General features: G+C 42.0%; 1 protein-coding gene across 3 annotated transcripts; it reads left to right on the plus strand.

The window, feature by feature from the left end:
* Window positions 1-6: 6 nt before the first annotated feature.
* LOC113096142 (butyrophilin subfamily 1 member A1-like) lies at window positions 7-20383 on the plus strand. 3 transcript variants are annotated; one of them, XM_026261590.1, is made up of 7 exons: window positions 7-81; window positions 172-247; window positions 11770-12120; window positions 12382-12651; window positions 14233-14340; window positions 18109-18132; window positions 18782-20383. In XM_026261590.1, exons 1-7 carry the CDS (start codon window positions 76-78, stop codon window positions 19324-19326), a joined length of 1380 nt encoding a protein of 459 aa, XP_026117375.1. In that variant the 5' UTR covers window positions 7-75; the 3' UTR covers window positions 19327-20383. The 3 variants fall into 3 exon arrangements, with proteins under 3 accessions (XP_026117375.1, XP_026117376.1, XP_026117374.1); XM_026261591.1 differs by having other exon boundaries at window positions 19-77; XM_026261589.1 differs by lacking the exon at window positions 7-81 and having other exon boundaries at window positions 96-247.
* The last annotated feature ends 380 nt before the right edge of the window (window positions 20384-20763 follow it).

A 20763-nucleotide genomic window follows, 5' to 3' on the forward strand; every position in this document is an offset into this window, starting at 1 on the left:
CAGAAAGTGATTGTGTGTGTGTGTGTGTGTGTGTGTGTGTGTGTGTGTGAGTGAAATGTAGTTAAGTGTATATGCATGTACGTAAGTATTCTGAGGCAAACACATGCATACTAATACACCATTCTGTGAGTTTCTGATAATATGATTTCTCTTTTTATAATTTTCTTTAAGCATCTGTGTCCTTTAGAGATGAAGTTCATTTGTTTGACGCTGCTGATTATTAGTGGAATTACAGGCTCAAGATCAGGTAATGGTTTACTCCTTTTAAAGAGCTGTCTTTTAAATAGATGAGGTGTGTGTTCATGTGTAAAAGAATGGAGGAGGAATATATAACAATCCAATATTTTACAAGGCTACGTACCAAATAAATAAATCAACATGTAAAACTGATATAGGAATTATTTCATTATCTTTTAGAAACTGCAGAGATCATGTGCATGTATAACTAGGCTAAGTTGCAGGATAAGCAGTCATTTATACAACGTTTTCAAAGATGATCATTATTCCGAAATATTTCACCACTGAATTGACTGATCAGTTCATCAAGAGAGAGAGAGACAGAGACGAATCAGTTTTCCAGAGTGCTGTGCAATTATAAATAATAATACATAGTCAAGTACAAATCTTGCTGCTTTGCATGGAAACGTGTGGAATGAGGAAAAACTAATTTTAGGAAAGGAGTGTCTCTTGTGTTTTTCTGCTGCCGGTTTCATGGACATGATTTGGATATTTTAAGTACATTTTTAAAGTATCTGTACTTTACTGGGGTATAGTTTTATTTTGTGTAACTTTTACTTTTACTTCACTACATTCCGAAGCATAGGATCATACTTTTTACTCCTTATATAATGTGCTCCGACACGCAGAGGCAGTTTCTGACTCATAATCGAACTGATTCTTTTCAATGAACCTTTTAAATAAGTTCTCAAATTGCACCAAACGATTTATTGACAAATTAGAATGATCTGATTGCTGTTGTTCTCGAGTTGACAACTCACTGATTTAAATGAACCATTTAGTGCGAGTCTCCAGTGAACTGAATTCACAATTAAGAACCGGGAGTGATGCTAAAATTAAGTTACTAATGTTGAATTTTAGGATTAATTATTGTAATTTTGTTAACTAAATCTGCTGTAAAGGGTGATCTATTTAAGTCCACTAAAATGCTTAAATGCAGACACATCATTATCAGTGTCTCTATTTTAGATAAAGAAAAAATAAAAATAAAGTCCAAATATTTGTATTCAACCACCTAAATAGATTATATCTAGGGGAAAAAGAAAGAATGTGATGTTCAGAACATGGTAACTACAATAATTATCAAAGTGGGAAGTGATGCCCTCTGGGGGCATTTGGGCAGGCTTGTTTTTACACCACAGACAATCTTAAAATCTAATTATATTTTCCTTAAAATGTTCTTCAAGCCTTATTCTCTTGTCATATATAACTGTGATGTTCTTTTTTCTTACTGGTGAAAATCAGATGGTCAACTCTGTTTTCTCTCAGGTACATTGCAGTGCAAGCTTCACAGTGAACATTACTCTCGTCAACGTATTCCATATCAACCACAAAAATATATCTTTATTCCAAATAGTGGTTATTTTGGGAAAATCCCAGGTATTTTGAGCAGTAGGATTATACAAAATTGTGCTAATATAACATTAAATTAAGTAGCCTATATAAAATTGCTAAATAAATTTATACATCAGTACTTTTTTACTTCAGTACATAATGAATGTTGTACTTTTGTACTTTCACTCGAGTAAAATTGAAAAAGGAGACTTTTACTTTTACTTGAGTAATATTTTATATTACTTATCTTTACTTTTACTTAAATACTTGATTTGTGTATTTCGTCCACCTCTGATGCCCAAATTTGTTGTGATCAGTGTGTGACGGTGGTTTGACTTGCCAGTGCCAGTGACATTAAACCTGGCTTGACACATCTAATTTATGCACTGTTATTATAACTTTTTGTCCCTTTTTGAGTTCGATAGACACTGTAACTGTCCAGTTATTTATTATCTTCTTTTGTAGATAATCATATAGGTTTGATCATAACAACTCAGTTAACACATTGAGGAAAAGACACAAAACGTCTCAGGTTACGAATGTAACTACAGTATGGTTCCCTGAGTAGGGAACGAGACACTGTGTCCTTTAGGGGTCGCTAAGGGGAACACCTCGTCGTGACACGTGTCTGAAACTTACATTGAAAAAATACCAACAACATGTTGGCCGACGACAGCCCATGACGTCACTACCAGTGTGATTGTAGTATAAATAGGCACCGGGAGAACAAGTCATTAACTTCTTTGTCTGAAGTTTGTGTACGAAGCAAGGCAGGAAGTTAGAGGACGCATTGTCTCATTCCCCACTCAGGGAACCATAGTTACAATCGTAACTTTAGACGTTCCCTTTCAAGGGAACTTTGAACTGCATCCTCTAGGGGTATTTATGGGGAACAGTATACACACGCCACCATGCTGAGGCGAGTGCAGGCCAGAACCATGATGAGCACTAAGTACCAACTTTACCATTTCCATGGGAGTTTCCCCTGGGATGTTAGACAGCTGTCGGTGACATTATCCCTTACGGCCAGAAGCCCAGGCTACATATCCAACTTACCTGTTCCTACCTGAGCTCAAGGCTTGGAATCAAGAAAGATTCCTTTAAAGGGATACGGCAAAAGCCTAGCATTTTATACTAAGTCTTTCCTGTCACACAGGGACTACTGCTTGCTCTTGCGTAAGCTTGCTGAAGGAACTGTCTCAACAGATCCCTAGTAGCAACACCCTGTTTAGACAGGCATCTGAGGAAACATAGGTGGAGTGGCGCCCAAGATGAACAGGGCTTTTACCAACTAAAGAGAGGGCACGAAGCAACTGTGCAAAGTCCTCAGTATATAGGATTTCAGAAAAGAATGCAAAGAATTAGCATGCATACTTACCACAGTGTTGATTTTAGAAAGTATGCAAAGACTTCACGTGCACACTTACCATAACATAGATTTTAAGATACAGTTCTAAGGGGCTGTTGTGGCACTCCATTAGATTGAATGGTGCATCCCATCGGTTGCCAGGTGCTCTGGGAAAAAACAGAGATCTCTCACATGAGAGGAGAACTCTGAATTAAAGAAGAGAGTAGCAAGTTCATAGTCAACCCTTTTTGGTAAAGGGGAGCACTGCTAAACTACCATGAGAACAGCCCACGCAGAGAGGAATTCAACTCCTCAGAAGGGGAGAGAACTGGGGCGCTTAAGGGGAAGTGCCATGCTCACAATAGCCCTGTATGTTGAGGGAAGCGATGCTTGAAGTGTATTGATAAAAGACACACTGGTTGAGGGGAGCCCAAGGAACCAAGGTCTAACCAACTCGAAGAAAGGGAATGAAGCTGAGCGCGTAACCCTTACCATACCTTACCATACAGGATTTCAGAAAGTGCACAGAGTCTTGTGTGCACACTTACCACAGATTTTAGAAAATGTGCAAAGTATTCAATGTGCACACTAACCACCATATGGATTGCAGAAAGTACATACGTAGAGCTGAGCGTGTGTACTTAAAGCTTCCTAAGCATTGCAGTAGGTGCCCAACTTAATGAGAGAGGAAAGCTAAAATACAATCCTCTGAGGCGAGGGGAGCACTGCCAGAGACAGAACTATACAAGAAGATTCTTGCACATGCTACTTGTACTTCCTGCTCGATGCATCAGCAAGAAGGGATATCCTGTTGACCAGGAAGCCCCTCAGGGTGACCTGGCCAGACCTCCTTAGTTTTACAACAATGAGGGGGAGTAGTCCTCTGACATGAACCCTACATAAAATGAGTGCAGTCAACTGAAGAGGAGAAGCAACAACATGGAGATGGGAATCTAAAGGGTCTGGAGTGATTCTGGATGAAGGAATGGTCTCTGATCTCTTGTCAGGTGTTCTCTAACCTCATCAGGCATTATAGGAGAAAACTCAGAGCTGTTAAACTGTCAAATGATGGTGTCAGACACAGACGAGGACACAGAGGATTCAGTGAAACAGTATTTAATTTAAATCAGAGGTTTCAGACACAGGTGAATCTTGACACGTGGAAGACACTGAGACAACACAACTTTCCTTTAGGTGAATGGTGGTACAGATGGTGACTCAGACGAAGACGATGGTAGCGGGAATTCCGATGAGGATGAAGAGGGTAAGGCAGATCAGGTAGGTAGACGAAGGGCGTATCAGGTAGTGAGGAGATCGGTGCAAGACCAGATACTGAGTGATGGTGACTGGTGGCTTTATGTGTGGTGCTGGTGATGATGCACAGGTGTTTAGAATTCTGGTGATTGGGGACGAGTGGGTGTGGCGTAAGTGTCCGATCCTGGGAGTGTAGCAGGTGTGGTTGTGACAGTACCCCCTCCTCCACGGGCGGCTCCTGACGGCTGGGACCTTGTACGGCGACGGGGTCTACCTCGGCCACAGGGAGCGGGGCGGTCTGGATGGTCTCGGTGAAAGTCAGTGAGAAGGCTGGGGTCCAGGATGTCGTTACGATTAACCCAGCAACGCTCCTCCGGGCCGTAATTCTCCCAGTCTACAAGGTACTCCAATTGAGGACCCCGTCATCGAGAGTCGAGGATAGCTCTAACCCGGAAGATGTCGTTGTCTTCTTCGATGGCTGGAGGAGGAGGTACGGCATCATCACCAGGCTCTGTGGATGGAGGAGACAAAGGTTCAGTGAAGGGTTTGAGGAGTGAAACATGGAATGAGGGTGAGATGCGGTACTGTGCAGGTAGCTGGAGTCTATAGGTCACTTCATTCAGTTGCCGTTCATTTGTGAATGGTCCGATGTATCGGGGACTCAGCTTACGGCAGGGCAGCCGGAGGCGGATATCCCTCGTCGAGAGCCAAACTCGCTGTCCAGGTTGGTATTGCGGTGTAGGTCTTCGACGAGCGTCCGCTTGCTCCTTATGCCTCCGCACTGCCACCAGCACACAGGTGTAGCCTTGAGAAAGAGGGAGGTCAGTCATGAAATCTATACCTATATGGGTCCATGGACGTTCAGGAATGGGCAGAGGCGTTGAAGGAGCGAGAGGGTCCGCCTCCTGCCTGGATGTCCAGATCCCGGAGAGGTATGAGCTAAGTCCAGGAGGGTAATCCGATGTTGAGGAGGGACGAAGAGTTTCCCTCCTGGACCTCCTGGCGGAGCAGGGTGTTGAAGGTTTTCTTGTTCAGTCAGATGATCAATATTCCATTGGATAGGACTTACAATCATGGCTGGAGGGAGGATTGGTTCCGGAGATTCGGGTTCAGGATCTGCTTGATGAAGACGGGAGAGGGCATCGGCTCTATTGTTCTGGGAGCCAGGACGGTAAGTGACCTTAAAGTTGAATCTCGTGAAGAACAAGGCCCATCTGGCTTGGCGATGATTCAGTCTCTTAGCTTCACGGAGGTATTCCAGGTTCCGGTGGTCTGTTACTACCTCGAAAGGGAACTGGGCTCCCTCCAGCCAATGAAGCCATTCTTCCAGAGCCAGCTTGATGGCCAGTAGTTCACAGTTACCGATGTCATAATTCTGCTCAGCCGGGGTAATAGTTTCTTCGAGAAGAAGGCGCATGGATGGAGTTTTGGAGGATCCCCCTGCCGGTGGGATAGGACTGCTCCGACCCCGGTTGATGAGGCGTCCACTTCCACAATGAACTGTAGCTTGGGGTCAGGGTGGACTAGGATCGGAGCAGTCTTGAAGGCCTGCTTGAGTAGGTGGAAAGCTTCTGTGGCTTCGGGGTTCCAGGACAGAGACTTGAGCCGGTTCCGGAGGAGAGAAGTTAGAGGGGAGCTGAGTAAACTGTAGTCTTTGATGAATCTTCTATAGAAGTTGGCAAAGCCCAGGAAGCGTTGGAGTTCTTTAATGGAACCAGGTTGAGGCCAGTGTGTAATGGCGTCCACCTTCCCCTGGTCCATCTTCACGCCTTGTGGGTCGATGATGTATCCCAGGAACTGGACTGAGGGCGTGTGGAACTCACATTTTTCAGATTTGAGGTAGAGGTGGTGTTCCCGGAGTTTTCGGAGTACGAGTCTGACATGTTGGATGTGTTACTCCATGGAAGTGGAGTAGATGAGGATGTCGTCGATGTAGACAATTACGAACTGGTTAAGGTATTCTCTGAAGACTTCATTCATGTAATTTTGGAAGACGGATGGACTGTTGGATAACCCATACGGCATGACCCTGTATTCATAGTGCCCGGAAGGAGTAATGAAAGCAGTCTTCCACTCGTCCCCCTTCCGGATGCGGATTAAGTTGTAGGCGCTCCTCAAGTACAGTTTTGTGAAGATCTTGGCTCCACGTAGTTGTTCTAATGCTGCTGGGACCAGGGGAAGAGGATAGCTGAATTTGATGGTTTGGGAGTTGAGGTGGCGATAGTCGATACACGGCCTCAAGCCTCCGTCCTTCTTGGCCACGAAGAAAAAGCTGGAAGCGGCAGGGGAAGTAGATGGTCGGATGAACTCCTGAGCGAGGGCTTCCTGTATGTACTCCTCCATGGCCTTCTGCTCCGGGATGGACAGTGGATAGACTCGTCCTTTAGGAAGGGTTGCTCCAGGCAGGAGGTCGATTGCGCAGTCCCATGGCCTATGAGGTGGAAGTTTCGTTGCCAAGCGCTTACTGAACACATCCTGGAACGCCCAATATTCAGGAGGGATGATATGATCAGCCTTAGTGTCGGGGCTTTCCACTGATGTGGACTGGACCGGTAGGGATGACTTCTTACTGGGAGGAGTGACCTTGGGAATTTTAGCTGGGGGAGTGATACAGGTAAGATGACAGGATTGTCCCCATTTCAGGATCTCACCAGTGGGCCAATGGATGTGAGGTTGGTGTTGATTTAGCCAGGGGCGTCCCAGGATGATGTCTGCAGTGGATTCCTCCAGCACCATGAACGTGATGTTTTCCTCGTGCAGGAGTCCCACGCGGAGGATGATTGTGGGGGAGAAATAGTGGACACGACCCTTGCCCAGCGGTTTTCCCTGTATCGTCGTTATTTTGAGTTCGACGGGGCTTCGATGATGTTTGGCACTTAGACGAGTTAATGTTTGCCGGTTGATGAAGTTCCCCGCCGAACCGGAGTCGATGAGGGCTTGTACTGAAACGGAAGAATGGAGATGTCTTAGAGTAACCCAGGTTTTAGTCAAAGGAGCAGTTAGAGGTGGAATATGGATGGTACTCACCGCTGGGCATGGAAGTCGTACTGGACAGGATGGTAAGAGGTGTCCATCTCCCCCACAGTAGAGGCACAGCCCGGTGTTAATCCTCCGCTGGCGTTCCGATGTGGATAGGTGGTTAGAATCCACTTGCATGGGCTCAGGTGCTGGAGGAGCGACAGATGGTATAGCGGGCGGAGGAAGTACAGCGGGAGTGAGCTGATGACAGGCAGTGAGTCTCTGGGCAACTCTAATGGATTTTTGGATTAGACACTCAAGTCCCAGTGAGTCTTCATATACCACAATCAACCCTTGTACTTTGTCACACAAACCGTGGCGATATGCCGTAATTAAGGCAGTTTCATTCCAGCCGCTTATGTAAGCGAGTGTACGGAAGCGTACGGCATAATCACTCACGGATTCATCTCTCTGTTGGCGAATTGTAAATAGTTGATCATGGACAGATAATGCTGAAGTTTGTTGACCAAAGACGGATTTTAACTGAGAACAGAAATTTGTGACTGATCCGATAGCTGAGGAGTTAGAGTCCCAGAGAGCTTGAACCCAGTGAAGAGCTTTACCTGAGAGCAGGTTGATGATGAATGCGACTCGACTGCGTTCAGTGGTGAATAAATGAGCGTTGGATTCCATATAGAGGGAACACTGTAGTAGGAACCCGCTGCAATCCTCCGCTGTGCCGCTGTATGTCGCAGGTTTGGCCATGGGACTCGCAGGGGCAACTGAAGAAGTGACCGGCGGTGTAGCGGTGACAGAACTGTTGACAGTCGGTGCAGAAAGTTGAGTTTGTTGTATTAGTGAGGACCGTACAGTGTGAACCAGTTCGGTGAAGGGATCCGCGGTGCGGTCCTCGCCTGTATCTGGAGAGCTCTGCATTTGGTCTGGTCTTCTGTCAGACACAGACAAGGACACAGAGGATTCAGTGAAACAGTATTTAATTTAAATCAGAGGTTTCAGACACAGGTGAATCTTGACACGTGGAAGACACTGAGACAACACAACTTTCCTTTAGGTGAATGGTGGTACAGATGGTGACTCAGACGAAGACGATGGTAGCGGGAATTCCGATGAGGATGAAGAGGGTAAGGCAGATCAGGTAGGTAGACGAAGGGCGTATCAGGTAGTGAGGAGATCGGTGCAAGACCAGACACTGAGTGATGGTGACTGGTGGCTTTATGTGTGGTGCTGGTGATGATGCACAGGTGTTTAGAATTCTGGTGACTGGGGACGAGTGGGTGTGGCGTAAGTGTCCGATCCTGGGAGTGTAGCAGGTGTGGTTGTGACAGATGGTTTCAAAACGTATTGAATAAAAGGGTGCCGTTAATTTTGGTAAATGTAGAGAAAAACATTTATTCATAATGATATTTCTCCCCATTTTAAATTATTATTATCTAATAAAAGGTTAGATTCTTGTGATTTTCTTTTTAAATTAAAGATCAAAAGGATTAACAATGCAGATTAATTTTCACAGACTTCTTTGATTATACTTACCAAGGGTGTCAATATTTTTGGCCATGACTGTAATAAATGGAGTCCAGGCATAGTTTAGCACATCAGAGACTTTACTATAGCAATCTCTTAACATTACACTCAGAACAGCAAAGAGCAACTGGTCCCCGTTTTCCTTACAGCAAAACACACGCTAAAGGGAAAACTCAACATTAACCAGAACCTTTCTTAAAGGTACCATAACCTGTTTTCATAACATCTCTCCCTCCAAAGCATGAAAATTAACCACTCAACATAATTAAATAAAAACTTCCTCTTTAAGACCCCTGTACTGACTATTTAACTCTCATTCCCACTATGAGTTACAAATTAAGCCTTTGAGGTGCTTTCTTCTGTCGTTTTGATCTCCGAACAGTCTCTGCACTTTCCCCAAGTGGGGTGGGTACACTGTCATGGGACAAAGGTGTCTCCACCGGAACCTGCACAAGCGTCCCCTCCAAACTCTGTGTGGATGGCAGTTGCTGAGGGCCCAGCATTCCTTTCAACTCAGAACTCTCCTTGTTTTCCAATCCAGCAGCTTGCTCGAAATAACTCCACTGCTCTGACGTGTGCCGATTTCTCAGATGATCATGATGACGTCGGATCTCCCGCCCGTCTGACAGTCTTACCACACACGAGCGAGGACCACTTTCTTTGACTATTGATCCTGGTAACCAGCGCTGACCTCTGGCAAAATTTCTGACAAAGACAGCCTCACCCTCTCTGAAACTCCTTTCTCTTGCATGCCTGTCATGCCAAGCTTTCTGCTTCTCTTGCTGGACTCTCACTTTCTCCCCAACGTCTGGATGCAGCAAATCCAGATGAGATTTTGGTTTCTGCCCCAGCAAAATCTCTGCGGGTGCTAGACCTTTAGTAGTCTGTGGCGTAATTCGGTCCTGCAAGAACTTCCCATAATATGTTACCATGCCCAGGAATGATTTAAGCTCTGACATCCTCGACACACTTCCCGGTTTGGGGGCCTCTTTAATGGCCCTGACTTTTGGAATTCCCTGCAACAGGCTTTCCATTGTCCTTTGAAAAATGGCCGGGCTAGACGCCACCCCAAACACCAGCCTGTTATATTTAAACAGCCCTTTGTGAGTGTTGACCATGACGTATTTCTTTGACTCCTCATCTAGCAACAACTGTTGATAGGCATGACTCATGTCAAACTTAGTGAAGGTTTTGCCTCCCGCTAGCCTTGAGAACAAGTCTTCCACTCTTGGAATAGGGTAAGTCTCCAGTTTTGCTGCCTGATTAATTGTCAGTTTATAGTCTCCACAAATGCGGACTGTGCCATCCTCTTTCAGAACGGGCACAATTGGGGCTGCCCAATTAGAAAACTGAATCGGCTCAATAATCCCAAGCTGCTGAAGCCTCTAAAGTTCTTGTTCGACTTTATGCTTCATTGCATATGGGACAGACCGGGGTTTACAAAAACGAGGAATAGCATTGGGCTCCACGCAAAGTCTCACTGTGGTGCCCATCAGGGTGCCCAGCTCGTCCTTAAACACATCTTGGTACCTGTCAATCACATCCTTTGCACCAAGCCCTTTTATGAGCCTAATATCACCCCAGTTTAACTGAATTTTGCTGAGCCAATCTCGCCCCCAGCAGGCTCGGGCCTGTTCCCTTGACAACGAGCAACCGAGCTTCAGCTCTCTGACTACCATGAGCAATGTTCACTTTCACAGCACCCATTACTGGAATAATCTCCCCAGTATAGGTTCTTAGTTTAATGGAAGACTCACATAATGCCAGTGTCTGATCATTAATCCATAACTTTCCATAAGTTTCCTCACTGATGATCGATGCCGAAGCTCCTGTGTCTATCTCCATCTTAAGACTTGCTCCATTAACTTGATTTGTTGCATAAAGAGGGTCTGAACGAGATTCACTCAAGTTAAACATTGAATAGGAACAAGTCTCCTCTTGTTCAACTTCCCCTATGTGATGTGTCTTTGAGTGAGGTTTTCCCCCATCTTTGGAGTTTTTGACTTTCCATTTGTTACTCCTACATTTCTTTGCCAAATGTCCCTTCTTGCCACAATTATGGCACACTGCCTCTTTGAATTTACAAGAAGTTGCAAAGTGAGCTCTCCCACATCTGTAACATTCTACTGCTTTCCCTTTAGCAGCCTTAGTCACCTGAAACACATCACTCTGTGCACTGCTGTTTGCTTTCTGAATGTCTTTGGCATGTAATGCTGCCGACTCCATACCTTGTGCCATCTCCATTGCCTTTGTGAATGAAAGCGTTGCTTCCCCCAGCAACATACGCTGAATTACATCCTCATTAATCCCGCACACTAGGCGATCACGCAGCATGTCCACCAGCACGGCCCCAAACTCGCAATGCTCAGAAAGCTGGCAAAGCTCGGCCACAAACTTTACAATAGAGTCACCAGACTTACAAAAATGGCTGTGGAACTTGAAACGCTGCACAATCACTGAAGGTTTAGGGCTGTGGTGGTTCCGGATCAGGTCGATTAAATCTTTCGGCTTCCACGGCGTAGCTAAGTTTCTCATGAGCTTGTACGTTTTTGCTCCGCAGACACTTAACAAGATAGAGCGCTTTTTATCTTCATCAGTGATCTCATTCGCGGCGAATAAATGCTCCAAACGATCCGTATACTCCAGCCAGTCACCACCGTCTTCCACAAATTCCCCCACAGTTCCGAACATCACCATTTTTTTCAATATAATCAATCCGTGCAGGTTACTTCACTGTCGCCAACCCATACGAATCGTTAGCTGAACTGTATCGTTTATCCTCGTCGCCAAATATGTAATAAATGGAGTCCAGGCAGAGTTTAGCACATCAGAGACTTTACTATCGCAATCTCTTAACATTAAACTCAGAACAGCAAAGAGCAACTGGTCCCCGTTTTCCTTACAGCAAAACACATGCTAAAGGGAAAACACAACATTAACCAGAACCTTTCTTAAAGGTACCATAACCTGTTTTCATAACAATGACTGTATGGTATTCGTTTTACTTTAGCAAGTCTTGAAAGGGTATAAAATTTGACTTTAAAACTCTTCAGATACCCTGTATGCAACAGACCTACTTTCTTTCTCTTTTACAGAGCAGTATAAGCTAGAGGGATCAGCAGATCCTGTGTTTGCTGTAGCTGGTGAAGATGTGATTCTGCCCTGTTCAGTCAAACCCAGCATCAGCGTTGTGGACATGAGAGTGGAGTGGTTTAGATCTGATCAGAAAGACTTACTAGTTCATCTCTATGATGATCATGAAGACAAAAACACAGAGCAGATTCAGACCTACAGAGGGAGAACAAAACTGAATCATCAAGAACTACAGAGAGGAAACGCATCACTCAAACTCTCATCAGTCCAAATATTTGATGAAGGACTTTATAAGTGTTTTATTCAGTCCAAATCCTGGAACAATGACACCACTGTTAATGTTAAAGTTGAAGGTGAGTAAACCAATGAAAGCTAACTTTTAAGTGTCATGATGCGTTTTATGTAGGTTAAGATGAGGGAAGAAGCCCCTAGTACGATGGTGACAAAATCAGTTCAACATGTTTATAAACTGTAGGCACTAATTCATGTTGATATCATCTGAGCCATTGTATTTGTATGGGTAATCTCATTAATGGTTTTGAGTTAAACTGATCTAATATTTTTTATTATGTTGTTTAATTCACTCACTGAATGATGTTGATGTTGGTCTGTAGCTGTAGGTCGTCCTCCAGTGATCACTGTAGATGGGTTTGATCATTCAGGAGGGCTTCATCTTCAGTGTGAATCTGAAGGCTGGTATCCTGAACCTGATCTTGAGTGGCTGGACAGTGAAGGAGTCAGTTTAAATTCAGAAACTACAGAGACACACGGAAACACAGAGGGATTCAGTGTAAAACGTGCTATCACTTTACATCACAGTGACAAGATTCACTGCAGAGTCAAACTGAGACATCACATGCTGGAGACACTGATTATCAGCTCAAGTAAGAACTGACACTTTTGTTTATGTTATTGTTTGTCATGTTTTCATTTTGTTGAAGTAAAATGATTCAGTGATCATTACCTTAGTCTATTACAGTATGTGAAGTTAATAACAATAGCAGAATTAGGTTCATTAACAGATTGTTATATAATCATTTGTGACCAATCACGGAAAGTAGGGACACAAGTCGGTTCTGGGGCATTTTGAGTTATTCACAGATTCCGAAAGTGTAGTCTCCAAGCTTTCCAACGATGTGTAACACATTGAAATCTGATAATATTTGGATAAGTTGTGGCCATTTGAAGGTAGTTACTCAAAAAACCTCAAAAAGCAGAAAATAGCCTCTAAAGATTGTGCAGTTCTCACCTGTTCTCACTGCTGGGAGTGACAATAGGGCTCATTTACATCTAATTACATCTCATTTACATAAGCCATACCCCCTGTAAAGCTCCCCCCTGTAAAGCTGCATGCTTGCATGCATAGCATGCATAGCAAAGACAGACACAATGGGAAAAATTTGACCACATACTATACACAATGGGAAAAATTTGACCACATACTATTAATAATAAAGGATAATGTGGGCACACATTTCGAGTGAGATCAAGGTTACATCGTGTTACCTTGTAAAATGCATTGTTACAGTTTTCATGTGTCAAAGACAACTATGCAAAAAGCTTTTTTTTTCATTTATTTTTGGCCATATGACAGAGGTCTGATATTCTATTCGTCATATTTTGTGAACACCATGGCAACTTGCAACAAAAAATTACCTCATGCGGGAAACACTTAACATAACGCGTAAATGCAAGTAACTAACATAAGGTCTAAACATGGACTAAACATGAGATAATGTGTATGTGTTCTTAGAATGAAAAAAAACGACAAACTTTGATGTTTATGGAAACTCACCCCATAAGAAAGAGAAAAGTATTCTTGCAGATCTCGTTGCCTTCAATGAAATAAGTAACCATCTCCAAAGTTTGCACTGTGCGTCTGTTTGCCTCTAAATGTCCAATAATTTGCATGCCCTGCCACTCTTTTTCCGCAGCTAAAGAATCCAGCCGTATGTTGTACATAATGTCTGGAGAAAGCTTCTGGATTCCTTTCTCCTCGTGTAGCATTTACAGTCAAAGTCACGGATTTTCCCCATTTATCTGTCTTTATCCCCATCAAATGTTGCTATCGATATAGCCTCTGATATCTTACGGTCCAACTCGTCTGACACCAGTCCTATACATTCTTCCTCGTCGTCATCTTCACTCAGTTGTAGATTAGGGATATTAAACAGTCTTATTATGCCGCTTTCATCGTCGCTCAGATCGTCTTCAGAATCAGTGAGCGCTTGTTCATAAGCATCCGGCTTGTCGAAGAAGAAAATCACCAATTTTGAAAAAAAAAATGCTTCTTTCTCATTTTGCTCGAAAGTTGTGCTGCCGACTTGTGTCACTGGTTTCCGTGACAGGTCACATTTTATTGTGTATATGCCATTCAGCATTATATTCATGTAAGCATTATATATTTTTATGAACCAGAAATATTTTATTTACACAATGTGCTTAATTTCTGTTTTGTTTTACAGGTAATATGTTTATTTCTTGGAGGACACCAGTCATCCTAATTTCAGTTTTTGTTGTGCTCAGTATGATTGCTGGAATATTGATAGCTGTGTTTGTTCATAAAAACAAAGGTAATATTTTGTTATTTTATGTATGTGGCCACTGGTCATCTTAGCATCATGAAAAACAAAAATACAATTTACCTGAAATTCAGAATGGATTATATATAGCCAAGAAAGAATGCAAATAAACCCCCCTTTATAATCACAAAAAATCCATCACTCATCGCGATCTCACAAATTCCTGTTACAACATCTCAGGTAATGTTTCTCGGTTAACAATGATAACCCTCGTTCCCTGAACAGTTGCATTGTTGTCTGTGCGGACTAGTACATGCATGCCCTGTAAGCGCCCTTTGAAATGGATCAAGGCAGGGTGCACCACCAGCAACTCGAGGCAGTTGATGTGCCTCTGCAGTCGTCCAAATCCCTGAAACTGCAAGCACAATGTACGATGCACCCCAGCCAGTGGTTGAAGCATCTGTGTGGACCACAGTATTCCTGTTGACCTGGTCTAGGGGCACTCCTGCCTGGAGAAATGCAAGGTCTGACCATGGAGAGAAGGTTTGAGGACTAGCCAATGTAACTTGGACCCGGTGAGTGCCGCTTTGCCACGCCCACCTTGGGACTCGGCCATGGAGCCAGTGCTGAAGCGGTATAATATGAAGCAGCCCCAATGGCGTGACTGCCGCTGCAGCTGCCATATGCCCCAAGAGCCTCTGAAATTGTTTCATCCTGCTCTTGAATGTAGTTCCAACCAAATCCAACTCCATACCCGAGAAAAGAGATCCTCTGCATCGGGGAGAGTTTGCTCTTTTCCCAGCGTGAGAGCACCAAGTTCCTTTATTCGCACAACTGATCCTGAGATTGAGCGAGTATGAGCCAGTGGTTGAGAATGCGAATGCCCTGTTCTCTCAGAGGAACCAGGGCCACCTCCGTAACTTTTGTGAAGACATGGGCAGATAGGAACAGCCCGAAGGGCAGGACCTTGTCCTGATATTCCAATCCTTCGAACGCAAACTGTAGTCTGGTCCGCAACTCTGAGATGATCATCCTCCCACAATGGGAGCATGATTTGTAAGCGGAAACCACCTCAGTGTGCTTAATGCCCAGACAGGTGAGGCAGCGATCATGACCATCACTTGCCCCCAGGTAACGACCGGATCTAGAAACGCATGGATGGAAAGGAATCTTTAAAAAGACACGTCCTTAAAAGACTTTCCAACCGTGAATGCTCTTTTATGAGAAATTGCTATTTTAGTGTGATGAAGAGCACAGGGGACATGGCTGCCTGGTACACACATACTGTAGTGTATAGTGCACCCTGCTGTGTGCAACCCACTCGACATGGGAAAACTACCGCTGCTAAAGCGCCGTACCACCAACACAAGAGCCCTCGAAGAGCGTGCTTGACTCATCTTGCAGACTCAAAACAGGAGATCAGGAACAGAAAGCTGAATATGGGGTACACCTGCTGCCTTCTTATTCTCACGCTGTGATCAGTGGCAGCTGGACGCAATAATCACATGCAAGTGTGCATGGGCTCGTTTAGTTTACACTTGAAGTAGATTGGTCTTTCTAAGTGAGATCCCAATTTTTTTATCATCCGACATGACGTAGAGAGTGACCAACTGAAAGAGAACCATAGTTCCCTGAGAGGGAACGATACACTGCGTCCTCTAGTGGTTACTATGGGGAAGGCTTCCAGCATGACCGACATCTGAAGCACATGTCTATACACAATAAAAACATTGTCTGGCAACAGCTTATGATGTTACTTCCAGTGTGACCATTGTCTGAAGGAGATGAAACAGGTATCACTGAGGCATGGCAAAGGGATGCAGAGTCTCTTTCCCTCTCAGGGAACCATGGTTACATGAGTAAAATGAATCCACTAGTAGTCACTATGGTGAATGAAATACCCACACTGCCTTGCTGAGGGGAATGCATGCCATAATCTCTGAAGGCAAGCAGTAAGCATCAGCTCCACAGGATAAACGTCATAGTAACCCATCTGACGTAGCAGTCAGTGACACTATCCCCTTTACCCAAAAATCTGAGCTACATACCCTAAAGAACTTACATCCTTAATTTCACAGTGTAGACAGCTTCTTTGATTATAGGCAGACAGGAGTTTTTGACAATGAAAATTGTATTTGATAATGTAAATATTCTTGGCTTACTTTCTGTATAATGAAAGTGTTAGAATTAGTAAATTACAAAATTTTAATAAAATTTAAATGTCTAAATGATACATCAAAATCAAACATATATATGTATTTGATTACATGACACCCATAAGTAAAGTACTTAAGTAAAAAGACGGGTTTTATGCATAGATAATAGATTACACTTAGACTACTAAATTCATTTATTTACTCATATTCAAGAATGAAGATATTTCATGATAAAATTAACAAGTTTGGGAATATGTCAAATAAAAAAAAAATGAAAAAATTGAATAAAACCAGTAGGCCTATATTAGTCATACAGTACTATCATGGCTACTGTTTGTGACATGACAAGCAGGGATCAAGTATTCAGATATCGACCCCCTAAAGCGAGGGGAATACTGTTATGCTCACCACCTCAGTGAGTGATGTATTCATAGAGAAGCCTCTGAAGTGAGGGGTGCATTGCCAAGCACAACCATGAGGGCGGATCTTAGGGATCAGTGTATTGTCAGACAACCCTCAGAGCCGAGGTGAGCACTGCTAAGCTCAACCATAAGGGCATAAAAGAGGCCCATCAAAGACCTAACATCCTGGCATGGCTGAAGAAGCTCTTAGAAGCGGAATACTCTAAATACGTTCCATAAAGGAAAACATACCATAAAAGAGGATCACAAGGTGCCTAACAACCTGACCTCACTGCAGCACAGAGCTCTAAGGGTGCTCAGCATAATGACTGTCTAGAGTCAGAGGAGTACTAAGAATGCTCAACATGCAGAACAGAGGTCTTGGGAGCAAGTACTCAACATAATGACACTCTAAAGCTGGGGGAGTACTTGTGTATCTTATTTATGACTCTTATTCATCCCCTTAGGGAGTGGCATACTCACAGGTGACCCCCTGAGCAAGGGGAGCACTGGCAAGTTCAAAATTAGGCTTCCCTTATTATGAAGGACCATCAAGGGCCTAACAACCTGGCATGGCTGAAGCATGGAGCTCCAAGAAGCAGAATACTCTGCAAAACAACTCTCTAGAAGTAGAGCACTACCCTCCAAGCTCAATCTATGTGCAGCAGAACAGGAGTACTCACAGAGAGGCTTTCAAAACTGGAGGAAGCTTACAAAGGGCCATACAACTCTACATAAAATTCAGAGCACTAAACAGGCTACCTAGGCTACCTACCTTCAGAAAGGGGACGGACTAACATAGTAGTAAGGTTGAAAGAGAGGAGCCCTCCACAAAGGCCTAACAATAATTCAAATTGCAGAGGCAGCTAGCCAAGGAGGCTCACTGAGAGCCTTACAACTCAGCACCACTGCCTGACTTTCTAAAGAGAAGGAGTATCTACGCTACACTAATAATGTGGATATCAGAGAGGGGCATATTCTGAATAATATATGCCCCAACAACTCATAATTTGTTATCTCACATTAATTAGATATCACTTTAGGGTGCTCTTGCTTTGGATAGGACGGGGCCAGCACTGATGATGTGGGCCAAGGAAAATATATTTCTACATTATATTTTAAGATATGTAAACTATGTAAAGACTTCTTTGTTTGTTGGTCCTGTGTGATGTTTTTGTTGTTCTTGGGCTGGTTAAAATGACTGATCTCATTACTGATTATGCTATGAACGCTATATAACTTTATACTTTTTCTGTTTTTAGTGAGCCGTTTAAGAACATACATGGGTGAGTAAAAAGTACTAATGTTTTTTGACATAATTATTAATTTTAATCATCATGTCAGATATTGGTATAATACACTGAATAAATGTAATCAATAATTCAAACCATAAAAAAAAAATCAAATACATTTTCTATGTGCATAACAAAACTATACATTTAAACTAAAGAGATAACTAAATAAAAGCCTGTCGCACTGAAAAATATATAATTAAGTGTTTTTTACTGCTAAGTATATTGATATGCATTTATACAGTATATAGGGTTTGATAAAACAGGTTACCGTTTACTGTCATAAGATATGTGATCAAAAGGTATATACAGTATGTGTGGACTCACATTAAACATTAAAATGTTGATGAATTGAATGTTATAGGAGAATTTCAAATGAATGTGGAAATATATTTATTAGGGCTGTCAGTTTAACATAATTAATTAGTTATGAAAAAGTAATGCAATTAAAATATTTTAACATAGTTAACATTGGCTCTGGCCTCATCTTACATTTCACACAGCTGACTCTTGATATACATGATGCAGGGCAACAACTCCATAAATGCAGTTTTGCCAAAAGCGATATCACACTAGCAGAAAAAGCATATTTATTTATTTATATATAATAAACTTATCTGCAAACTTTCATTGCTTTCCACAGTGAATGTAATTTTGGATGCTGATACGGCTCACCGACGTCTCATTGTGTATTGTGATGGGAAACAAGTGAAACTTGTAAAAGCACACAGAAAAGAATCGGATAGAAATGAAACACAAAAAGAGAGATTTAATGCATATCATGGTGCTCTTGGGAAGGATGGATTCTCCTCGGGGTGTTTCTACTTTGAGGTGCAGGTGAAGGGACAAACTGAGTGGGATTTAGGAGTGACCAGAGAATCTGTGAACAGGAAGGGGTCGATCAGTCTGAGTCCTGGGGATGGATACTGGGCTGTGGGTCTGAAAAATGGGAAGTATTGGGCTCATGAATCTCCACGTGTCTCTCTTTCTATGAGTGTAATTTCTCAGAGAGTCGGTGTGTTTGTAGATTATGAGAAGGGTCTTATCACTTTTTATGACGTGGAGTCTATGTCTCTTATGTATTCTTTCACTAATCAGTCTTTTGATAAGAAACTCTATCCATTTGTTAGTTTGGGGTATCTGAAGAATGAAAACTTCACACCACTGATTATCTGTGATGATTATTAATGTGATCAGTAACTGGATTTACATTACGAAATAAAAGGAAATTAAATGAAAAGTGTAATGTAATAAACATTACATATAACTTACAGTACACACAAGAAGGATTGTATGTGATCTTAAATGACTAAAATGACTGTAAAAGACTTATATTTGTAAACAAATACAAATACTTCCTCTATATCAATATGAATGTTGTTTACAAGATAAGGGGTTTAATTTATCTATAAATATTATGAAATACATTTATTTATGAATACTGTTTTGAGCTGGAGCAGATAATGAATGAAAAGCATCATACAGTTAACTGTTCCTCCTTCAATAGTGTTTGGTATTTGTTGATGAATCTTTAGATAGAGTAAAGCTGGAATCAAACAACAAGATCAAATAGAAGAATAGAAATGAATTTGTGTCACGAGTTGTTAACTATATAATTCCCACAGTGCTGTCTGTGTTATTACTTGGTTTTCTCTACTTTTATGTTTGATAGCATAAAGAATTAGTAGGTTGGTCCAAATATTGATTAGATTTGTGAAATAAATGAACTATGAGTTTAAGTTAATTAATTTACTCCTATATGCATTCATTTTCATGTTATGTATTAATTTGTAACATTAATATCAATGTGACAAAGGGCATGTTTACACCTGGTCACTTTCGTTCCAGCAAATGTTAAGATGTTTTCAGTGTGTCTGATCTTCTGTGCTGCATACAAACTAAGTAGATTTGTACTGCCAATCTTCAATAAGTATCATAACAATATAAAAAGTCAATACAACTCATGTACTGTAGTCAAAATCTCCTGAAGCCATGTTATGTTGTGATGAACAAACTGTTATTAAGTTATAATTGTCCCTTCTAATAGAGCTTACAAATCCATGAAAGTGTAATACCTGATGTAAATGCAGTATTGTGACACATTTAATTTAGCACCTTTAAATATAAATATTTTATACCTGCTCAATTTGTGTATACTTTGCTCTGTATGTAAAATGTAAAAGTTTAGTATCATCATATTTTTATAATAGCTGTTGAGAATGAACACAATTAAAAATCATTTTAAAAACCTATTAATGCCCATCTATTATCATTATTTATGCAATGTTTAAGTTTTAAATGGTCTTTTGGGGGTATATTCTCAGCTAAAATTGATGTGTAATTAATTTGTGATTAATTAGTTCTAGAATATGATTAATTAGCATCTGATGGCTACATCATGGTGTTACAGATGATTTTGAATATGAACATATATTAAATATATAAAATCAATAATTTTACATATATTTGAAAGTGAAAAGTGACGTGTAGCCAAGTATTCTGTCCCATACTCTAAATTTGTGCTCTACATTTAACCCATTCAAGTGCGCACACACCCAGAGATTCATGCATTTTGTATTTTGGACTGACACTGTATACAGGCAGAGGAAGACAAGTTGAGCAAGA

The sequence above is a fragment of the Carassius auratus genome, unplaced genomic scaffold, assembly GCF_003368295.1.
Source record: "Carassius auratus strain Wakin unplaced genomic scaffold, ASM336829v1 scaf_tig00215883, whole genome shotgun sequence".
Lineage (NCBI taxonomy): Eukaryota > Metazoa > Chordata > Actinopteri > Cypriniformes > Cyprinidae > Carassius > Carassius auratus.